Source organism: Poromitra crassiceps (assembly GCF_964638095.1).
Source record: "Poromitra crassiceps genome assembly, chromosome: 6".
Lineage (NCBI taxonomy): Eukaryota > Metazoa > Chordata > Actinopteri > Beryciformes > Melamphaidae > Poromitra > Poromitra crassiceps.
The window spans coordinates 19,651,949-19,668,825 of record NC_139627.1 but is presented as its reverse complement, the minus strand read 5'-3'; the positions used below and the strand labels follow the sequence as shown (position 1 = coordinate 19,668,825).

The 16,877-nt window shown below is 42.3% G+C and overlaps 1 protein-coding gene across 1 annotated transcript in view; it reads left to right on the top strand.

Annotated features, from left to right (window-relative positions):
* xpo4 (exportin 4) overlaps nucleotides 1-16,877 on the top strand; it is a 98,790-nt gene that overhangs the window by 54,307 nt on the left and 27,606 nt on the right. Inside the window, exons 8-12 of the mRNA XM_083639131.1 lie at nucleotides 6,791-6,948; nucleotides 11,464-11,638; nucleotides 12,827-13,003; nucleotides 13,936-14,078; nucleotides 16,362-16,507. Of these exons, the coding sequence (XP_083495257.1) occupies nucleotides 6,791-6,948; nucleotides 11,464-11,638; nucleotides 12,827-13,003; nucleotides 13,936-14,078; nucleotides 16,362-16,507 (799 nt within the window). The remainder of the gene's footprint in view (nucleotides 1-6,790; nucleotides 6,949-11,463; nucleotides 11,639-12,826; nucleotides 13,004-13,935; nucleotides 14,079-16,361; nucleotides 16,508-16,877) is intronic.

The window sequence follows — 16,877 nt, the reverse complement described above, 5'->3', positions numbered from 1 at the left end:
ACAGGAGGGTAGATCGTCTGCTCGCCCACATCCAGGACTCTTATGAAAGGAAGATAATTATTTAGATTCCCCCCCCCGAAGTGGTCAGTAGATCACTGAGGTGGGCCAGTGAAGTGGTCAGTAGATCACTGAGGTGGGCCAGTGAAGTGGTCAGTAGATCACTGAGGTGGGCCAGTGAAGTGGTCAGTAGATCACTGAGGTGGGCCAGTGAAGTGGTCAGTAGATCACTGAGGTGGGCCAGTGAAGTGGTCAGTAGATCACTGAGGTGGGCCAGTGAAGTGGTCAGTAGATCACTGAGGTGGGCCAGTGAAGTGGTCAGTAGATCTGAGGTGGGCCAGTGAAGTGGTCAGTAGATCACTGAGGTGGGCCAGTGAAGTGGTCAGTAGATCTGAGGTGGGCCAGTGAAGTAGTCAGTAGATCACTGAGGTGGGCCAGTGAAGTGGTCAGTAGATCACTGAGGTGGGCCAGTGAAGTGGTCAGTAGATCTGAGGTGGGCCAGTGAAGTGGTCAGTAGATCACTGAGGTGGGCCAGTGCAGAGCTGTAACCGGGCAGGGAAAACCTTGATCACAGGGGAGGGCGAGTCGTTATTCTTGGATGAGTCAGAGCCTGAGGTGATGTCATTTATTGACCATGCTGAGAAAGCCCCTAAAGGTGTGTGTGATTAGGTGCCTTGCAAATATCCCATTTAAAGGCTCTGCATCATGTACCATTCACATCAATAAATACATTTTGAGATATTAGTATAATTACCGTGAAAGAATTAGACCTTAGACCATCGGCGAGAAGACTGTCAGCCTCTACTGGCGTCTACTCTGCGTTTCACGTTGTTTTTGCCACAAGGTCCGATTTCACAGGAAATCTGCTGTACTGCTTTACGCCACAAAGGGAGTTTACTTTATGGCACAAAACAGGAAAGCGGTCAATTCCAGCTCAAACACGGTTTCGAGGGAACGTCACTCCACTGGACATGTATTTTCACTCTCTCTCTTTTTAACTTTCACATAATTCCAGAAGGTTGAACACGTGAAAAGTCGATGGAAAAATCACTTCCAACATCTTTATCCTCGTCAGTAAAGCAAAAGAAAAGCGACAGCAGAGAGAAGACGGCAAGGGGAGCAACAGCCTCTTTGCAGCAGGAAGCAACAGAGCTTATAAGAATTGTCTTCATTTGAAGAAACACTAGCACTAACAATAGACCATTTGTTTACAGTAATTATACCCAGTTATCACAATTAACTTGACAGTGATATACTGATGTTTAAAATGCTACATATGACACCTTTAATACAGCTGCTCCACTACAGATGCATGTGGGCAGAGTCGTAAGGAGATTCAGACAGCAGACTGTAAGCAGATGGAGGGAGGGAGTGTGACACCTCTCATTGGTTTTTGAAGGCTGGAGATTGTGTTGAAATTATGCATGTTATTGCAGTAGGTTATTTGATCAAATGTAAATTTTGGCCTCTTTGAGTTGAAAAATTAGGCCATCCATATATCCTTTGCTCAATTGTGAGCCATGAGAGGCTGGAGTAGGGCTGTGCAATAAAATCAATACGGCAATATATCGCAATATCTTTTTCCGCAATACTGTATCGATATTTCAGAAAAATATCGTGATATATCGCCATCTCAATTTTTTTGCACAGCCATGTGTTCAGTGACACAATAAAAAATACTTTTTTATTTCAGTGCATTCTGTAACACACTCAACACTGTAGTTTTGATTCAATTTGTCCACTAAGTTATCAATATAAAGTGACATACATATTATTACACTACCTGGGTGGTACACAGCAAATCTAATTTTCAGTAATTTATGTAGAGTATTGCAATATATCGCAATATGTATTGTATCGCAATGTATCGTGATACAATCGTATCGTGACCCATGTATCGTGATACAGTACGTATTGTATTATGAGGTCCTTGCCAACACCCAGCCCTAGGCTGGAGTGTAATTTTTTCGGTGCTAGTTCTAATAGAGCAACCTAAAACAAGTCTAGCAGCCCTGTTTTGTGCAATCTGCAATTTTGCAAGATTTCTTTTGGATGCAGACGACCATACTGTTGAACAATAGTCCAGGTGGCACACAATTAATGATTTGGAAACTTGAGCCAGCATGTGTGATTGTACATAAGGAGAACACTTTCTTGTGACTGCAATGCCTCGGCCCATTTCTCTAACCACTGTGTTAATGTGCTCGGTCCATGATAGGTGACTGTCAAGGACAGGGTCAAGCAATTTAGCTCTCTCAGCCTGTTGTATGGGTTCACCAGATATAGATAGCTCCAGTTTAGGTTTAGAAGCCAATTTATGATGTGACCCAAAGACAATACCTTTAGTTTTAGATATATTTAAGGCTAATTTATTTGTTTTGATCCAATCACATATTATATTCAGCTCGCTAGACAAGACTTGATTTAATTCGTTGCATGTTGAGCTTCAGGATGGGCTTCAAAATGCACCTGTGGTATCTGAGCCTGACCTTTGACCTCTCTGTGGAGGCACTGTAGATGTTTCTCAGAGTAAAGACCATGTGGGCTTGCACAGTCTATAAATGCATGTGCTTATTTTCATGTATGTCACTTATCTACAAACAAATCCTCTCTATGTTGTCCTCATTTCCTTAGCCGTCACTTCTCCGTACTGTAGGATCATTCTGTTACTTAGCCGTCACTTCTCCGTACTGTAGCATCATTCTGTTACTTAATCTCTCTACTGTTTTTTGTTTGCTGTGGCTGTGAACTTTCCATTCCTTACTATTGGCCACTTTCAGTATCGATGAGTATGATTAGGAATGTTATGCTTTTTCTACTGTTGCACTATAATAATAATAATATATTATTATTATTAATATATTATTATTATTAATAATAATAATATTTAAACCTTTAAAAGCTGTCTACAGTTTGCAAAGTGCTTTGACAGAGAAAATAAAATCAGAATACTTAATATGAATTTAAAAGGCAATAAAATAATAATAAACAGGCATTTAATTCATAGGACATGGACAGAGGTGGAAAAGAGCAAACATTCAAGTAAATATAGTAGTATAATCATAGGGTAAAAACCAAAATAAATACACAATAATAGAATAAATGTAAGATAGAGTTAAGATAAAAGTTAGGACATAAAAAGACAATAGAAAGACAATGAAAAGATGATAAATAAAATCAACATCACATGAAAGCAAGTCTATAAAAATGGGTTTTAAGAAGTGATTTAAAGGGACTCAGTGATTCTGCTGGCCTTATCTCCTCGGGGAGGTCGTTCCAGAGCCCAGGGGACGTTTAGTTGTAAGTCACTGTGGATCTGAGTGGTGGTGCAGGTGCACGGGGGGGGAGACCCTGACTCACCCCACAGCGCTTGGTGGGGCTGGCCGACAGGCCGACCTGCTTTATTAAAGAAGAAAGGAATTGTTTTTTTCCCCTCTGTGTTTCTTCTCTCATCGCAGGTGAGCAGGAGGACAGGACTGAAACTTTCTGTGGATTCTCAGTAAAATGTTAAAACTGACTGACAAGGTTTTCCACATGTTTTGTAGGCTGTCTGTTCTCCTCCAATGCACTTATTGATAAAAACAATACTTTTTATTTTATTTTTATTTTGCATGCATTAAAACAAAATCCATAAAAAAAAATATATAGGCGTATACAAGTCTGCAGATGAGGTGAGAAACCCACTTCATTATACAGTTTACTAAGACTAGAGTTCTTCCCACTGGGAGCCAGCCACCAGCTGCAGGGAGCAGCTTCCAGCCCGTGCCTTGTGTCCTTTGAATGGATTTTGCCCCCTGCTCTGCTGGGTATCCCATGAGGGCATTTCTGTCCTTCACATGTCCCTGTAATCCCTGGAATGTGCGTCAACTAAGTTTTTATCACCAGTCAATCAATCAAAGGTTACCATCTGACATCTGAGGTTCGCGTTTTCTCTACTGGCCCTGCAGTGCACACTCCTGGCCGTGTCCCGACGCTAGACAACTCGGAACCCCATTAACTGCAAACAATATTTAGAAAATTATTTAGAATGACCGAACGCCAACATAAATTATTGAAGTCGAGTATTTCGTGATATGTGTGTGTGTGTGTGTATATATATATATATATATATATATATATATATATATCTCTCTCTCTCTCTCAGTGGCGGCTGGTGAGCTTGGAAACAGGGGAAGTAGCTTAAATTTGGGCGTTTTTTTTTCTCTTTTGCAGTTTGAAGACAGATTTAGAGGAATATCTCATTTTAAATTAGCATTAGGATTAGACTGTTGTGATGTCATTATTCAGTTTTAACTAGGGATGTTCATTTTGAAAATTTTCCAAAATCGATAATTGGTGAAAATTAACGATCAATTATCGATTATCGATCATATTAATACTTAGAAAATTTTCAATATTTTTTTTTTTTTTTTTTTTTTTACAAAATGAATGCCTATGGCAGAAAATACGAAAGACAACGTGTTCTCCTCAATGAACTCTTTATTTCAATGTGTCTCCTCTCCAACACTGCTGTCCCCGGCGCATGCCGGTGTGAATTTCCCATGTTTAAAACAGTTTTGTTGGCACAAAGGCCCGTGCCCAGCCAGAAAACTAGAGACTATATGAAGCTCCACCTCACGTTAGTCGGCTGTGCAATGGAGTGGGGCGAGGAGGAACGAATTCCACCCAAACCTAGTCCAAATTTTTTTTTTTTTTTTTTTTTTTTTTTTTTATAATTAAAAAATCGATCCAAATGCCACAGGATCGATTCCAATCCTTAACGATCAATTATCGATTTTCGATAATTGATGAACATCCCTAGTTTTAACCATCAATAATTGTTCCTTTTCTCATTATTTCATTTCTCAGAGTAAATACTGTATATTTATTTCGAGATTTTTGTCAATTATTTGTGCTGTTATGGTTATTATTAGCCTAGTTACTCACTTCTACACTAGCTTAGATTGTGTTACTTATGGATGGCATGGAATTATAGTGAAAATAGATTATCCCCCCTTTTTGCTGGGGACCCCACTTTGAAAATCACTGGCTTAGGCTAGAACTGAGAGCAGGTCACGTGGGGGCTGGGTTTACCCAGGCTAGGCTAGAACTGTTGCGAGAAGGTTTCAGGATTTATCTCTATGCATTAGGCTGTGATGACTATTTATATAAATCTATTTATTCACATATCATGATATATTATAGTATACAGCCTATCTGTGACATCAATGTTTTGATTAATCTGCGCCAGTACCGAAAATGTAGCCTATTACTGCATGACTGATCCTATGATGTCATTGTAATCACACTCAGGTGTCTTTCACAAGACAGGTGTTGTCCATTCAATCAGCCCACCTGTCTTTATAATGGCTGTCTTGCACTGTGTTTGTATGAGACTTGACAAAGTCTATGGCCGAAACTGTTGTCAAATAGCGTTAAATTACACTTTATTGCATCTGGAACCAGAGTGTGCCTTCCCCTGGCTGCAACAACGTCAGCATAGGCTAGTCGTTTAGTTACATTCCAATTCATCAACTTTGGAGCGTTATTTACCCCCCCTTCCCGACATGCTAGGTTGACATGCTTCATCCCATCCTTATTTCTTCTACTTTCATATGGTATAAAGATTACCACTCACGCTTTAAAAACGGGCTCGCAGTCAGCGATGGTTTTACGGGCCAAATTCAGTTTAAAAATGTGTGAATTTAAGGTTGCAGGTTTTATTAGGAAAAATTACAGCATGAAACATCAATACAACAAAAATAGCGCTGCTCGGTGAACCATTTCCACGCCGAATTTAATAGAAGGCCCGGATAACTTGAAATCAATTGACTTACTTGCCTATCCATGCCGTCTGTAGTGGAACCGCTGCAGCTGAGACGTTGCAAATATTCCAGTTTTCTGACATTGCAAATATCCCAGTATCCCGCCGTAGCGCGGCCCGCAACTCGAAACTCGTTTTGGCTCGTGGTTCTGGCTTGTGAACACTTACTGCTTGATAAAAAGTAAATAAAAATAAGGGGGAAATATAATATGCTGCTACTGTCGTCAGTAAATGTCGTAAATCATTCCTGTCAGGTCATCACATGGGTCATCACAGCAAAGTGGATTTCACTTCCTACTTGATTCAGCGTTGAGAGACTCATTCATCAGTGGACGATACAATGTCAATCTTAGCAATCTATCCAATCAACAACCAATTAGGTTGAATAAATTAGTTGTTTGGTATTGACTGAATATTATTGGTTGAAAAACATAATTTCACTGTTCCTTGTCAAATGCATGCGTTTTCATTCAACCAATAATATTTTGCATGAGATAAATTACCATGGGAATCAAACGCCCTAGGGGAGGATTTTTTTCGCCTCTACCCCCCGAGGGCATGACCAGGGCATGACAGAGTGGCACAGACTCTGTCTGCATGCTGCTCCATCAATGCCCTACAGTGGTCACTGTTGTTGAAGCATTTTAAGAATAACATGATTTTTATTCAGAAAAAACACATTTGATTGATATTTTATTAAAAATATATATATTATTATATAAAATCCCCCATGTCTTCTAGAAAATAGAGGAGGACCATCCTCCCTTGCCTCACTGGAAAAAAAAAACCTGATATATATATACGGTATACATGTATACATACCTTGGAATGTTATGTTCGTGTGATGACAGGGCCAGTGTGTACAGGAGGGCCCAGGAGCTCTCAAACACCCTGTACTGGATAAGTGTTACCTCCCGTCCCTGCTAAATAAAAAGAGCCAATAAAAGCCTACAGATTGAGGCTAAAGTCCTACCCACTCTCTTCCTCCAGGTACACAGGAAGATCCGGGAGGACTCGGACATGGCCCAGGACTCACTGCAGTGCCTGGCCCAGCTGGCCTCCATGCACGGGCCCATCTTCCCCGACGAGAGTGCCCAGATCTCCTACCTGGCCCACCTGGTGGAGGGGCTGCTCAGCATGATCAATGGGTCAGTGTCTCAGAAAGAACACACACACACACACACACACACACACACACACACGGTAAAAGTACCGGTACCATATTGGTATCGGGTTTCGGTACCCAGCTCTCGTCATTTGACCGTCGGCTGCAGCCTCAACAGCTGTTTATCCTTCCCCAGCATCTCAAGGATTTCATGTTTTTGAAAATCCGAGACTCAACATGTGATTGAGGCAGAGTAAAGAGGCCGAAGCCATCAGGAGAGTGACTCCCACACCGTTCCATTTCTGCTCTATTTACAGGAAGTAATTGCTTGTTGAGTCTCTCTGTTTTTAAGGTCTCTTGATTCGACCATCAACAGGACTGCTGGGAAATGGGCTGCTGAAAGAATAGCCTGGCTTCCTGCTCAGTGCCAAATAGGGTTATCCAGCAGCTCAATGTCCCTGGCTTTCCCCCTGACACCACATGGATGTGAAAGTGGATCAAATCATGCCTTTATTCCAAACAAACAGTCTGGTGCTTCAAGCAGCCAGGGACATCTACAGCCAGACAAACACTGGTAAACACAGCATGTGTTTGCTAACAGGGCTCCACGGGTCCTTGAAATCCTTGAAAGTTTGTGAATGGAATTGAACATGGATATAAATAGACATGGGTCATTGAAAATGCTTAAAGGAACATTCCACCCATTTTCAACCAGCTTTAAATAGCTTTTTAAATAGAGGCGTAAATCCCCCCCCCCCCCCCCCCCCCAGAGTTGTGGGCCAGTGATGTCATTTGTGCATGCATGACTATGTTGGCTCCTTGAATTTGAGGGATTTGGGCCTGGAAAGTCGTTGAATTTGATTTTTAAGAAGGTGTGGTAAGTTTATCTACAGTACTCTACCAGCCATTTGGGCAGGTCCATCATGTGGTGGCCCTGTTCTAATCTAAGCATGCAGTTGGCTGGTGAATTTTGGGATCAACTACCTACTCTGGCCTGTGGATTAAAAAAAAGTTAGTTCCTTTCCTGGTTTCAACGTTACGGCCTCTTCATCACAAAGAAGCAGGAGTGTTGAAACGTCACTCTGCTTCCAATATAATGAATCAAAAATTAAACCCAAAGTATCTTCAATGCAAAAAGGAAGTGTATTAATTCTCTGTGAGGGCACAAAATGAACAAGTGAGCGAAGGACTGACACAAAAAAAGGGTTTTTTACGTTATAAGCACAAAGCTGTTCCACTGGCAGCGTCCACTAATGACATAAGTGTGTGTGTGTATGTGCGCTCTCCAACGATCAGCTCCCTCTATTTAGCAGAATATCCCTTGACTTAGCAGCTCTGAACCTGCCTGTTTTGAGCACTGATTTGCATAAGAAACAAACCCCGCCTCTGCCGCAGCTCATCTCCGCCCCATCAGTTGTGTTTTGGGCATGCCAGTCAAACAAGTCAGCAGTCAGCGCTTCCGCTCAGAAGTAACGCAACAACGTCGAGCCTGTAGTCTGCTCCGTCTGGCAGAAAGAATCCATTAACGCTCGCTCCTGGTTCAGCTGGCTCCGTCCAATAAAGTGGTGAATTAATTATTTGAGATATTAAATGTAAAACTACAAATAGGGCCACATCTACAGGTATATAGCCAACTTTTAAAATGATCAACCGAGGTGACTCACCCACTAATTCATGCTTTTACTGGCATTAGATTTGCATGTATTTTCCCTGTTTTTTTACAACCTGAGGCACGGACAATCCTGGAGTTCTGTGATTCTGGTGCCACCTGGTTGGCTTTAGGACCAATTAATGAAGATGAAGACATGAAGCTTTTGATGGCGTGTTGAGAACAGAAGCATTTGGAGCTGCAGAGCGTCCGGAGAGCCATCCAGGGAGCAGAGAGGCTGCTGAGGGGATATTGATCGTTCCTGCATGTGCTGCTGGGAATCCAAGGGCAGGAAGATGCATTAAAACACATTACGCCTCTGTTTTTAGTGGGGAGGGGGAGGGTGCCGGCGTGTGACTGGAAGGGTCAGCGGTTCGCATCCCGAGTGCACGGGAAACGCTTTCAGGGTGCCGCTGAGCAAGGCACTTCAAGCTTAACTTTATTATCCATTTATGAAATTCATCTGGCCCCCGGTGCACAAACATAGTACTCTTAATAAACTCTTAAGAATAAGACATCAACAATATGGACAAAAAGCAGACTACGGCAATTCTAATAATACATTTTACAGGTCTGTAGTAGTTATAGACTGAAGTAAATAAATGGGTGTGTATTTTCACAGTGTCAAGCTTATGAGACTGTAAAACTCTATTCAGTAGACTGCTGAACACATTAATGGCAGAAGGAACAAAGGACTGCTTGAACCTGGTTGGTTTAATTTTGCACCACAGCATTCTGCCTCTCTCTTTTACATTTGTGGTGTATGGGAGTAGAGTCTCAAAATAAAGAGGACGTTTTAATTAAATAAGGATTTTGAATGACTGTAGACTGTACTCATGGTTGTAGTAGGCAGGGTTCCCACGCTCATGGAAAACCTGAAAAAGTCATGGAATTTCAAAAATTTCAAAAATTTCAAAATCTCGTTTTCCAAGCCTGGAAAAGTAATGGAATTAGTAAAATCCTTGCAAGTTTTGGAAAACTCATGGGATTGTGTTGTATGTAATGAAATGTATTGTTACAGTAATCTGCTGTGGATAACCTTCCACGTAAGCTGTTGAAAAATTCATGTTTTATGTCAATAGCTTCCATGTAATGTGATGCAGTGACACGCTAAAATCCAATATAAAGAGGTGTGTCCTATTTGTCCAGTCAGTGCAGTAATAATTTCTAGTATTGATTCAGAGTCACAGCCTCACATTGCATGGAAATTCTCGTATGGATCCTTGAAAAGTAATGGAAAAGTTTTCTAATGTCGTCCATGAAAATGTGTGCGAACTGTGACTGGGAAGTTCCCAGTTTGAATGTGCATGACTGAAGGACAGTGAAGCAGGTTGATCAATCTTCACTAGGTAAATCCAGATTTTAAGATTTTAGGCTGTCTGCTATGAGTGCAAGTGTGTGAAAGAGAGAGAGAAAGACATGATTATCAGGGCCTGTGTGTGCGTGTGCGTGTGTGTGCGTGTGTGCGTGCCTTTAGTGGAAGTGGTTCTGATCTGAATTAAGGGGCCACACTCTAAATGTATAAATAACTATGAGACACACACACACACACACACACACACACACCAGCTTGCCGTTGGAGCACGTGACTCAGTGAGTAGGGGTCTCTCTCTCTCATGCTCTTGCTTCCTCTCTCTCTCTTCCCTCCTTTCTCTCTCTCTCCGTCTGTAATCACCTATTCTTGGAGCTTTTTTCCAATTGCCTCATCGGAAAACCATGCAGAGAGGGATGGCCGATCTGCAGTGATTGAACAGCTCTGCTCACAATTTCACTCCATCTGATAGGGGTTAGCTAGGCCTCCGACACACACAGGCACTGAGTCCAATCTGCAGCCCAGCTTCCAGACCTTTACGGCAACCTGTGTGTCGTGTTGTTATTGTTTGTAATATTTCAACGTCTTTTATGGTCCTTTTTTATGTCTTTTAATGTATTTTTTGCTCTTGTTTATAAAAGTGCTATATAAATCAAGTTTAAAACTAATCAAATGGTTTCGACAGACTGCACTTGTATTGTACAATGTTTGAGCCCAAAATCTGCTGGAATCTGTCCTGCTGAAGTGTTTCTGAGCAAGACACTGCTCTGGACTCGTCTGACCTCTCTTGAGGGGAAAAAGTGGAGAAAAGATCATCTCCCCATGGGGATCAGTAACATAGGGCATTATTTCATGAACAGAAATGCGGAGAAATGACCCAGGGCGTTCTTACAGTACAGGTCATGGAGAAAAACTTAAAACATCAAAGCAAATCGTTGCGTGCAGCAGTATAGATGTTAATAAATACAACATGGGGTAACATGACTGAGTGGAAATCTGCTGTGTACCTTCATGACCGCCCCCCCCCCCCCCCCCCCTCTCTCTCTCTGTCTCTCTCTGGCTATGGTTACACTTGACATTGCGGACCATGCTGCATGTGCACTGGGCCTGAAAATGGCTGTTGTGTATATGGTGTTTATTTAAGTGTGTATCTGCATTACTTTTTCCTGCTGTCCCTCACCAACTCTTTACATTGCTTCTATAGAGCTCAACAGTGACCGCCCACTTTTTCCCACCTCCCATTCCATCAGAGAATTCCCCATTCATTTTCTCCATAGATGTTTAGAAAAATCCTTATATAAAGAGTTTTAAGCGTGGAACCAAGCCGACCAGCCAGCTGCTGAATTAAACCATCAAACATTCCGCCTTTTATTTTTTGTTTTTGCTCCCAAGTGAAATGTTTTATGGTCACTCACAGTTCATTTGCTAGCTGGTTGGCTTGGTTCCAGGCTTAAAACTCTTTATATAAGGACTTTTTGAAACATCTAGAGTGGGAGCATGTTCCAAATCCTCTGCTTCTTGCGGTTTGTTTTTGGTACCTTTAGCAGGCCAGCATTCTGCGATCTGACTGAGTTGTCTCTTTGTCTTTGTGTTGGCAGTATTGAGATGGAGGACTCTGAGGCAGTGGGCATCTCCAACATCATCTCCAACCTGATCACCATGTTCCCCCGCAGCGTCCTGACGGCGCTGCCCAGCGACCTCTTCACCTCCTTCATCACCTGCCTCACGCTGCTCACCTGCTCCTTCGGACGCAGCGCCGCCCTAGAGGAGGTGGTGAGTAGCATGCCCCGCAGCCGCCTCTCTAGCGCAGATCTTCTTTGTTGCAATCCAGTAAATTTGTTTGCTAGATAAACCCAGAAGTGTTTTTTAAAATAAGCCTTTTGGACCTTGCAAGTCACAGCCAACAACTTAGCAATGTTGTTGGTCTCTGTTTATACCTACCATAAGTTTGCACCATAACGGTGCAAACTTATTAACCGTTTAACCATTTGAAAAGTCTGTTTGGTAGCAGCAACAATCAAATATATCAGTTGTAAACCTGGATCGCTTCATCCCTCTAGGTGGTTTTAAAAGTCTGTTGCAGTCTTTAAAAACTGAAGTTTGTAGCGGTTTTACTTGTGACTGTAATTTGTATATTTGTATGTATCCCTTGTAATTTTATTTGGGGGTTTTGTATTGTTGTAACATTTGTTTGCTGCTCTCTTGGCCAGGGCTCCCTTGCGAAAGAGATGAAAATCTCAATGGGACTCGCCTGTTAAAATAAAGGATTAAAAAAAAAAGTAAGTTGACAAGGCTAATATATTGACAAGCAAACAAAAGAAGAAAAGTAAGGATCTGATTCAACAATCCCGGCTGAGGGCAGTAGATGGTCCTTTGGAATCTGTACATATTGCAACACATGTTTATGTACTGTATAATATTGAAGTGTGCCTTTATTACTTTCAAACTAGTAATAATGTATCTCAATTCTGAAGTGTGCCGTTATTACTAATCTCAAACTAGTAATGATGTTGTAATTATCCACTACTGTCTGATGTGAACCAAAGTGCCCTTCTGGGACATACGAATAAACTTGAACTTGAACTTGAACTTGAACAGCAGTCTGAAAAATATCTGGCTTGGGGACTGCTGAATTGATTAGTCGATCGACAGGAATTAATCAATTATAATTTTGAAATTTGATTAGTCAAGTCATTTATCAAGTATTCACTATAATACTTTGAGTTTTTGGCTGCTGCTCAGACTCGGTAAGATGTTTCAGGAATCATTTTGGGCTTTGGGAACTTATGATGGGCATTTGTCATTATTTTTGACATTTCATAGACTCCACGATTAATCGATTTAATTGAAGAAATATTCGTTATAGATGAATCAATAATGAAAATAATTGTTCGTTGCATCCCTAGGCTTGGGTACTGAGGAATGAGTGTGAACCCTCTCTCCCCTCCCCCCCCTCCCTAGCTGGATAAGGATGACATGGTTTACATGGAGGCCTATGACAAGCTGCTGGAGTCGTGGCTGACGCTGGTGCAGGACGAGGAGCATTTCCCTCGTGGCTGCTTCGTCCCGCCGGCCGTCCAGGTCTTCAACTCCTACATCCAGTGTCACCTGGCTGCCCCCGACGGCACCCGCAACCTGGTAAGACGCGCACGCTACAGATGCACACGCTACATACACACATGCTACAGGCGCACACGCTACAGACACCCGGGACAGACACATGCTACAGACACACGCTACAGACACCCATGCACAGATGCACATGCTACAGATGCCCACGCTACAAACGCACATGCTACCAACGCCCACGCTACAGACAAATGCCCACGCTACAGACACACACGCTACCGACACCCACGTTACAGACAAATGCACACGCTACAGACACACACGCACAGATGCACATGCTACAGATGCCCCCAGTTAGTAGTAGTTGTTATTGTTGTTGTTGATAGTTGCCATAACAACCACCCCTGTCGGAAAGACCTGCACACACTGGTTAGTAGGAAACGTTCTTACCGTTGTTGTCTGGTCCGGAGCTAGCCTGAGAGGCTAATAAAAGCTACATGTTACAGAGTAAGCTGACTATCAGTACGTTATTGCACGCATAGGCCTATATTTACATTTAAACGTATAGCAAATATAAAAAATAGAAATAGAAGTAGGCTATATCAGTGTTTTCCTCTGTACAGCTGGGAAAGTGGACACTGTAACTAAATAGTTAGCACTGTGATGCTGATAAAATTCAGGTGGCGGTAACGCAACATTTAAGGATGCCAACCGCCATAAAACACAGAAGAAGAAGCTGAGAAAAAGGAAGTGCTGTGGGGTTGCAGCTGGTGAAAACCATCTATAGAGACAAAAAAAAAATTGTACCAGGGTGTAAACATGTTTATTTCTGCTGTAAAGTCGGGCATTTTAACATGGGGGTCTATGGGAATTGACTCGTTTTTGGAGTCAGCCTGATGTGGCCATTTGAGGAACAGCAATTTTTGCCACTTCTGCATTGGCTTCATTGGAGGTTGGCCCTTGGTGGGAAGACTAACAGGACTAACCTCTGCCCCCTGCAGTCAGTGAATGGCATTGCATCTCACGAGGATGAGGAGATCAACGAGGTGCAGGAGGATGACAGAGAGCTGTTCTCAGACCAGCTGGCCAGCATCGGCATGCTGGGACGGGTAGCCGCCGACCACTGCATCCCCCTGCTCACCAGGTCTCACACACACACACACACACACACACACACACACACACACTCACACGCATGCACACACATGCATGCCCACCTACATGCCACATGGACATACACACACACACGCCCACCTACACGCGCACACAAACGCACACAGGCAGACACACACACACGCACACAGACAGACAAGGCATGCACACACGCAGACACACGCACACAGACAGACAAGGCATACACACACGCAGACACAAGCACACAGACAGACACACACACGCAGACACGCACACACACACACACACACACACACACACACACACACACACACACACACACACACACACACACACACACACACACACAGCCAAAATGAGCTGTTCCTTCCCTGCGGTGACCTAGTCATCTCTCCACCGAGTTTTGACTCTTCTCTTTCCTAGTTTTCTGTATAAAGTTAATTTCTTCATATCTTCAAGTGTGAATGGGGGCAGGGACACTTTTGCAGGCCCCTCAAGTAAACCGGTTTATTTTCATACTAGCTGTCTTGTGTTTTCACAATTTAAACATGTAATCAGTGAATCAAAGGTGCAATGGAAATGTATGTTGCAACTTGCAACATACATTTCCATTGCACCGTTGATTACTTGCAACTTGCAAGGTTTGGAATTATAAGGTTCTATCTGACTTTTTTTGTAGTCAAAGGTGAGACCACATATCAATGATATTTAAATATTAGTTTATGCCTTTTTTTTATTATAACCTTAGGTTGAATATTTAAAAAGGTAAGAGTCTTTGATGCTAAATATCAGAGGCCTAACTACCATATATGCAGGTAATGCTTACATTGGGCCCTGCAACATTTAGGCCCTTCACACACGACCCCTTCTCTTTATCTCACCACTATCGCATCATAAAACTCTCCAGATCTATGATACTGACTACAGTTTACGCAGCCACTAACAGCTTCAACAGTAAGCAGTAGGGGTGTCACGATACACTCAGTTCACGATACGATACGTATCACGATACTGGGTTCACGATAACGATACGATACGATACGATTTTAACAATATTTTTTTAAACTTGAATAATGACAATATATGACTGGAAAAGTAGTATTTTATTTGAAATGCACAAATACAAAACATGCTGTTGTGTGAAATTGTTATTACAATAACAACTAGAAAAAACATGAGATTGGAGATAAGGCTTATCTTGAAATAGAATGAGTTACACCGTCACTTAGATTTACTTTGAACTAAAAGGTTTCTCAGCAGTATAAATTCTCATTATGCATCTTCAGTTTTTCTTCAAACTCAAACAACAAGACTTTTCTTAATCTATTTTTTATGCATCTTCAGTTTTTCCTGTCAAGTAAACAGTTTTGCCAGAAACTCAATTGAATGGTTTCTCTCCTGTATAACTTCTCATGTGTCTCTTCAGAGACTTGTTCAACTGAAATACTTTCCACACATTGAACTTCAACAAACAAAGACGTTCCTTTGTCTATTTAAAAAAAAAAAAAAAAATTTTTTTTTTTGCGATATGAGATTTCATCTCAACGATACATATCGTGACGTTTTACTATCGCGAAATTTCGTGGGACGATATATTGTGACACCCCTAGTAAGCAGTAAGTATATAGTACTCAATGAGGCAATGCATTTGCTCCATGGTGTCACTGTCACATCATTCACTAACAATACAATAACATAAAACAGATTTACATTGTGTTTTACCTATACTATAGAACAACTTGACGCTATAGGTCCTATAGTGTCAAGGTGGGCTGTCACCAAATATGTTTTCATCTGTTATTGTGCTCTGACAGCTGATTTAGTCAGGTAGACCTATAGCACATAAGCACTGTGATCTGTTTTGCATTGGGATGGGCAGGGGCCCCATCTTGCATGGGGGCCCGGCGCTGACTTGTGTGCAGTCTACGCAGATAAAACCTTACAATTCCATATTCACAATATATAAAACTCTGCAGTGTAAATGTGTTATGGATTGAGGGTAATCCCAGTTGTTGTTAAACCAGAGACCTTTAATTTTAGATAGACACACCTCACTCCAGTCTCCGGCAGTCTCCTAATAAATGGGCGTGGTCATCAGCTTGTGATTGGCTGATCTGTCAATGCTGTGAAACGTTATTGGCTGACCAGTCTCCTAAGGGGGCGTGGCAGTGGCAAAATCTCCGTCGCACAGATACAGGAAGTGACTGGAAGTTGGGGTGTCTCTATCTATATTAAAGGTCTCTGGTTAAACTGTAGCGTTTCCTGCGCTGACCTTTGCCCTCTGACCCCGCAGCCTGCTGGAGGACCGGGTGACGCGGCTCCACGGTCAGCTGCAGAGGACGCAACAGCAGCTCATGGCCTCGCCTGACCACGGATCAGTCGACCGCAAAGTCCTGGACGACCTGTATGAAGACATCCACTGGCTCATACTGGTCTCAGGTCAGCCTCAGGAGTCCACAGAAAACTCCCACTGAATTCATGTTTTTATTTTATTTTTCCATTGAGGCGGACAGGAGGAGACTGAAAAGCAGGAGACAGGGTAGGGGAGACGCAGGACACAAGGTTCTGGATTTGATCCAAGGTCAGATCTGAGAAGAGATCTATTATCCCCGTGTCATGTTTATTTATAGATCCATTTATTTATTAGCATAAAATGAAACCGCCGACTGCACTCTAGGGGGGTACAGATCATCAACCGCTGCTAAATTTAGGCCAGTAGGCCGCTGTGTGACTGTATTGATGTCAGGCCTGTTGTTGTGTTTGGATTCAAAGCAAAACAAACATAAGACTTTAAACCTCTGACACAGAG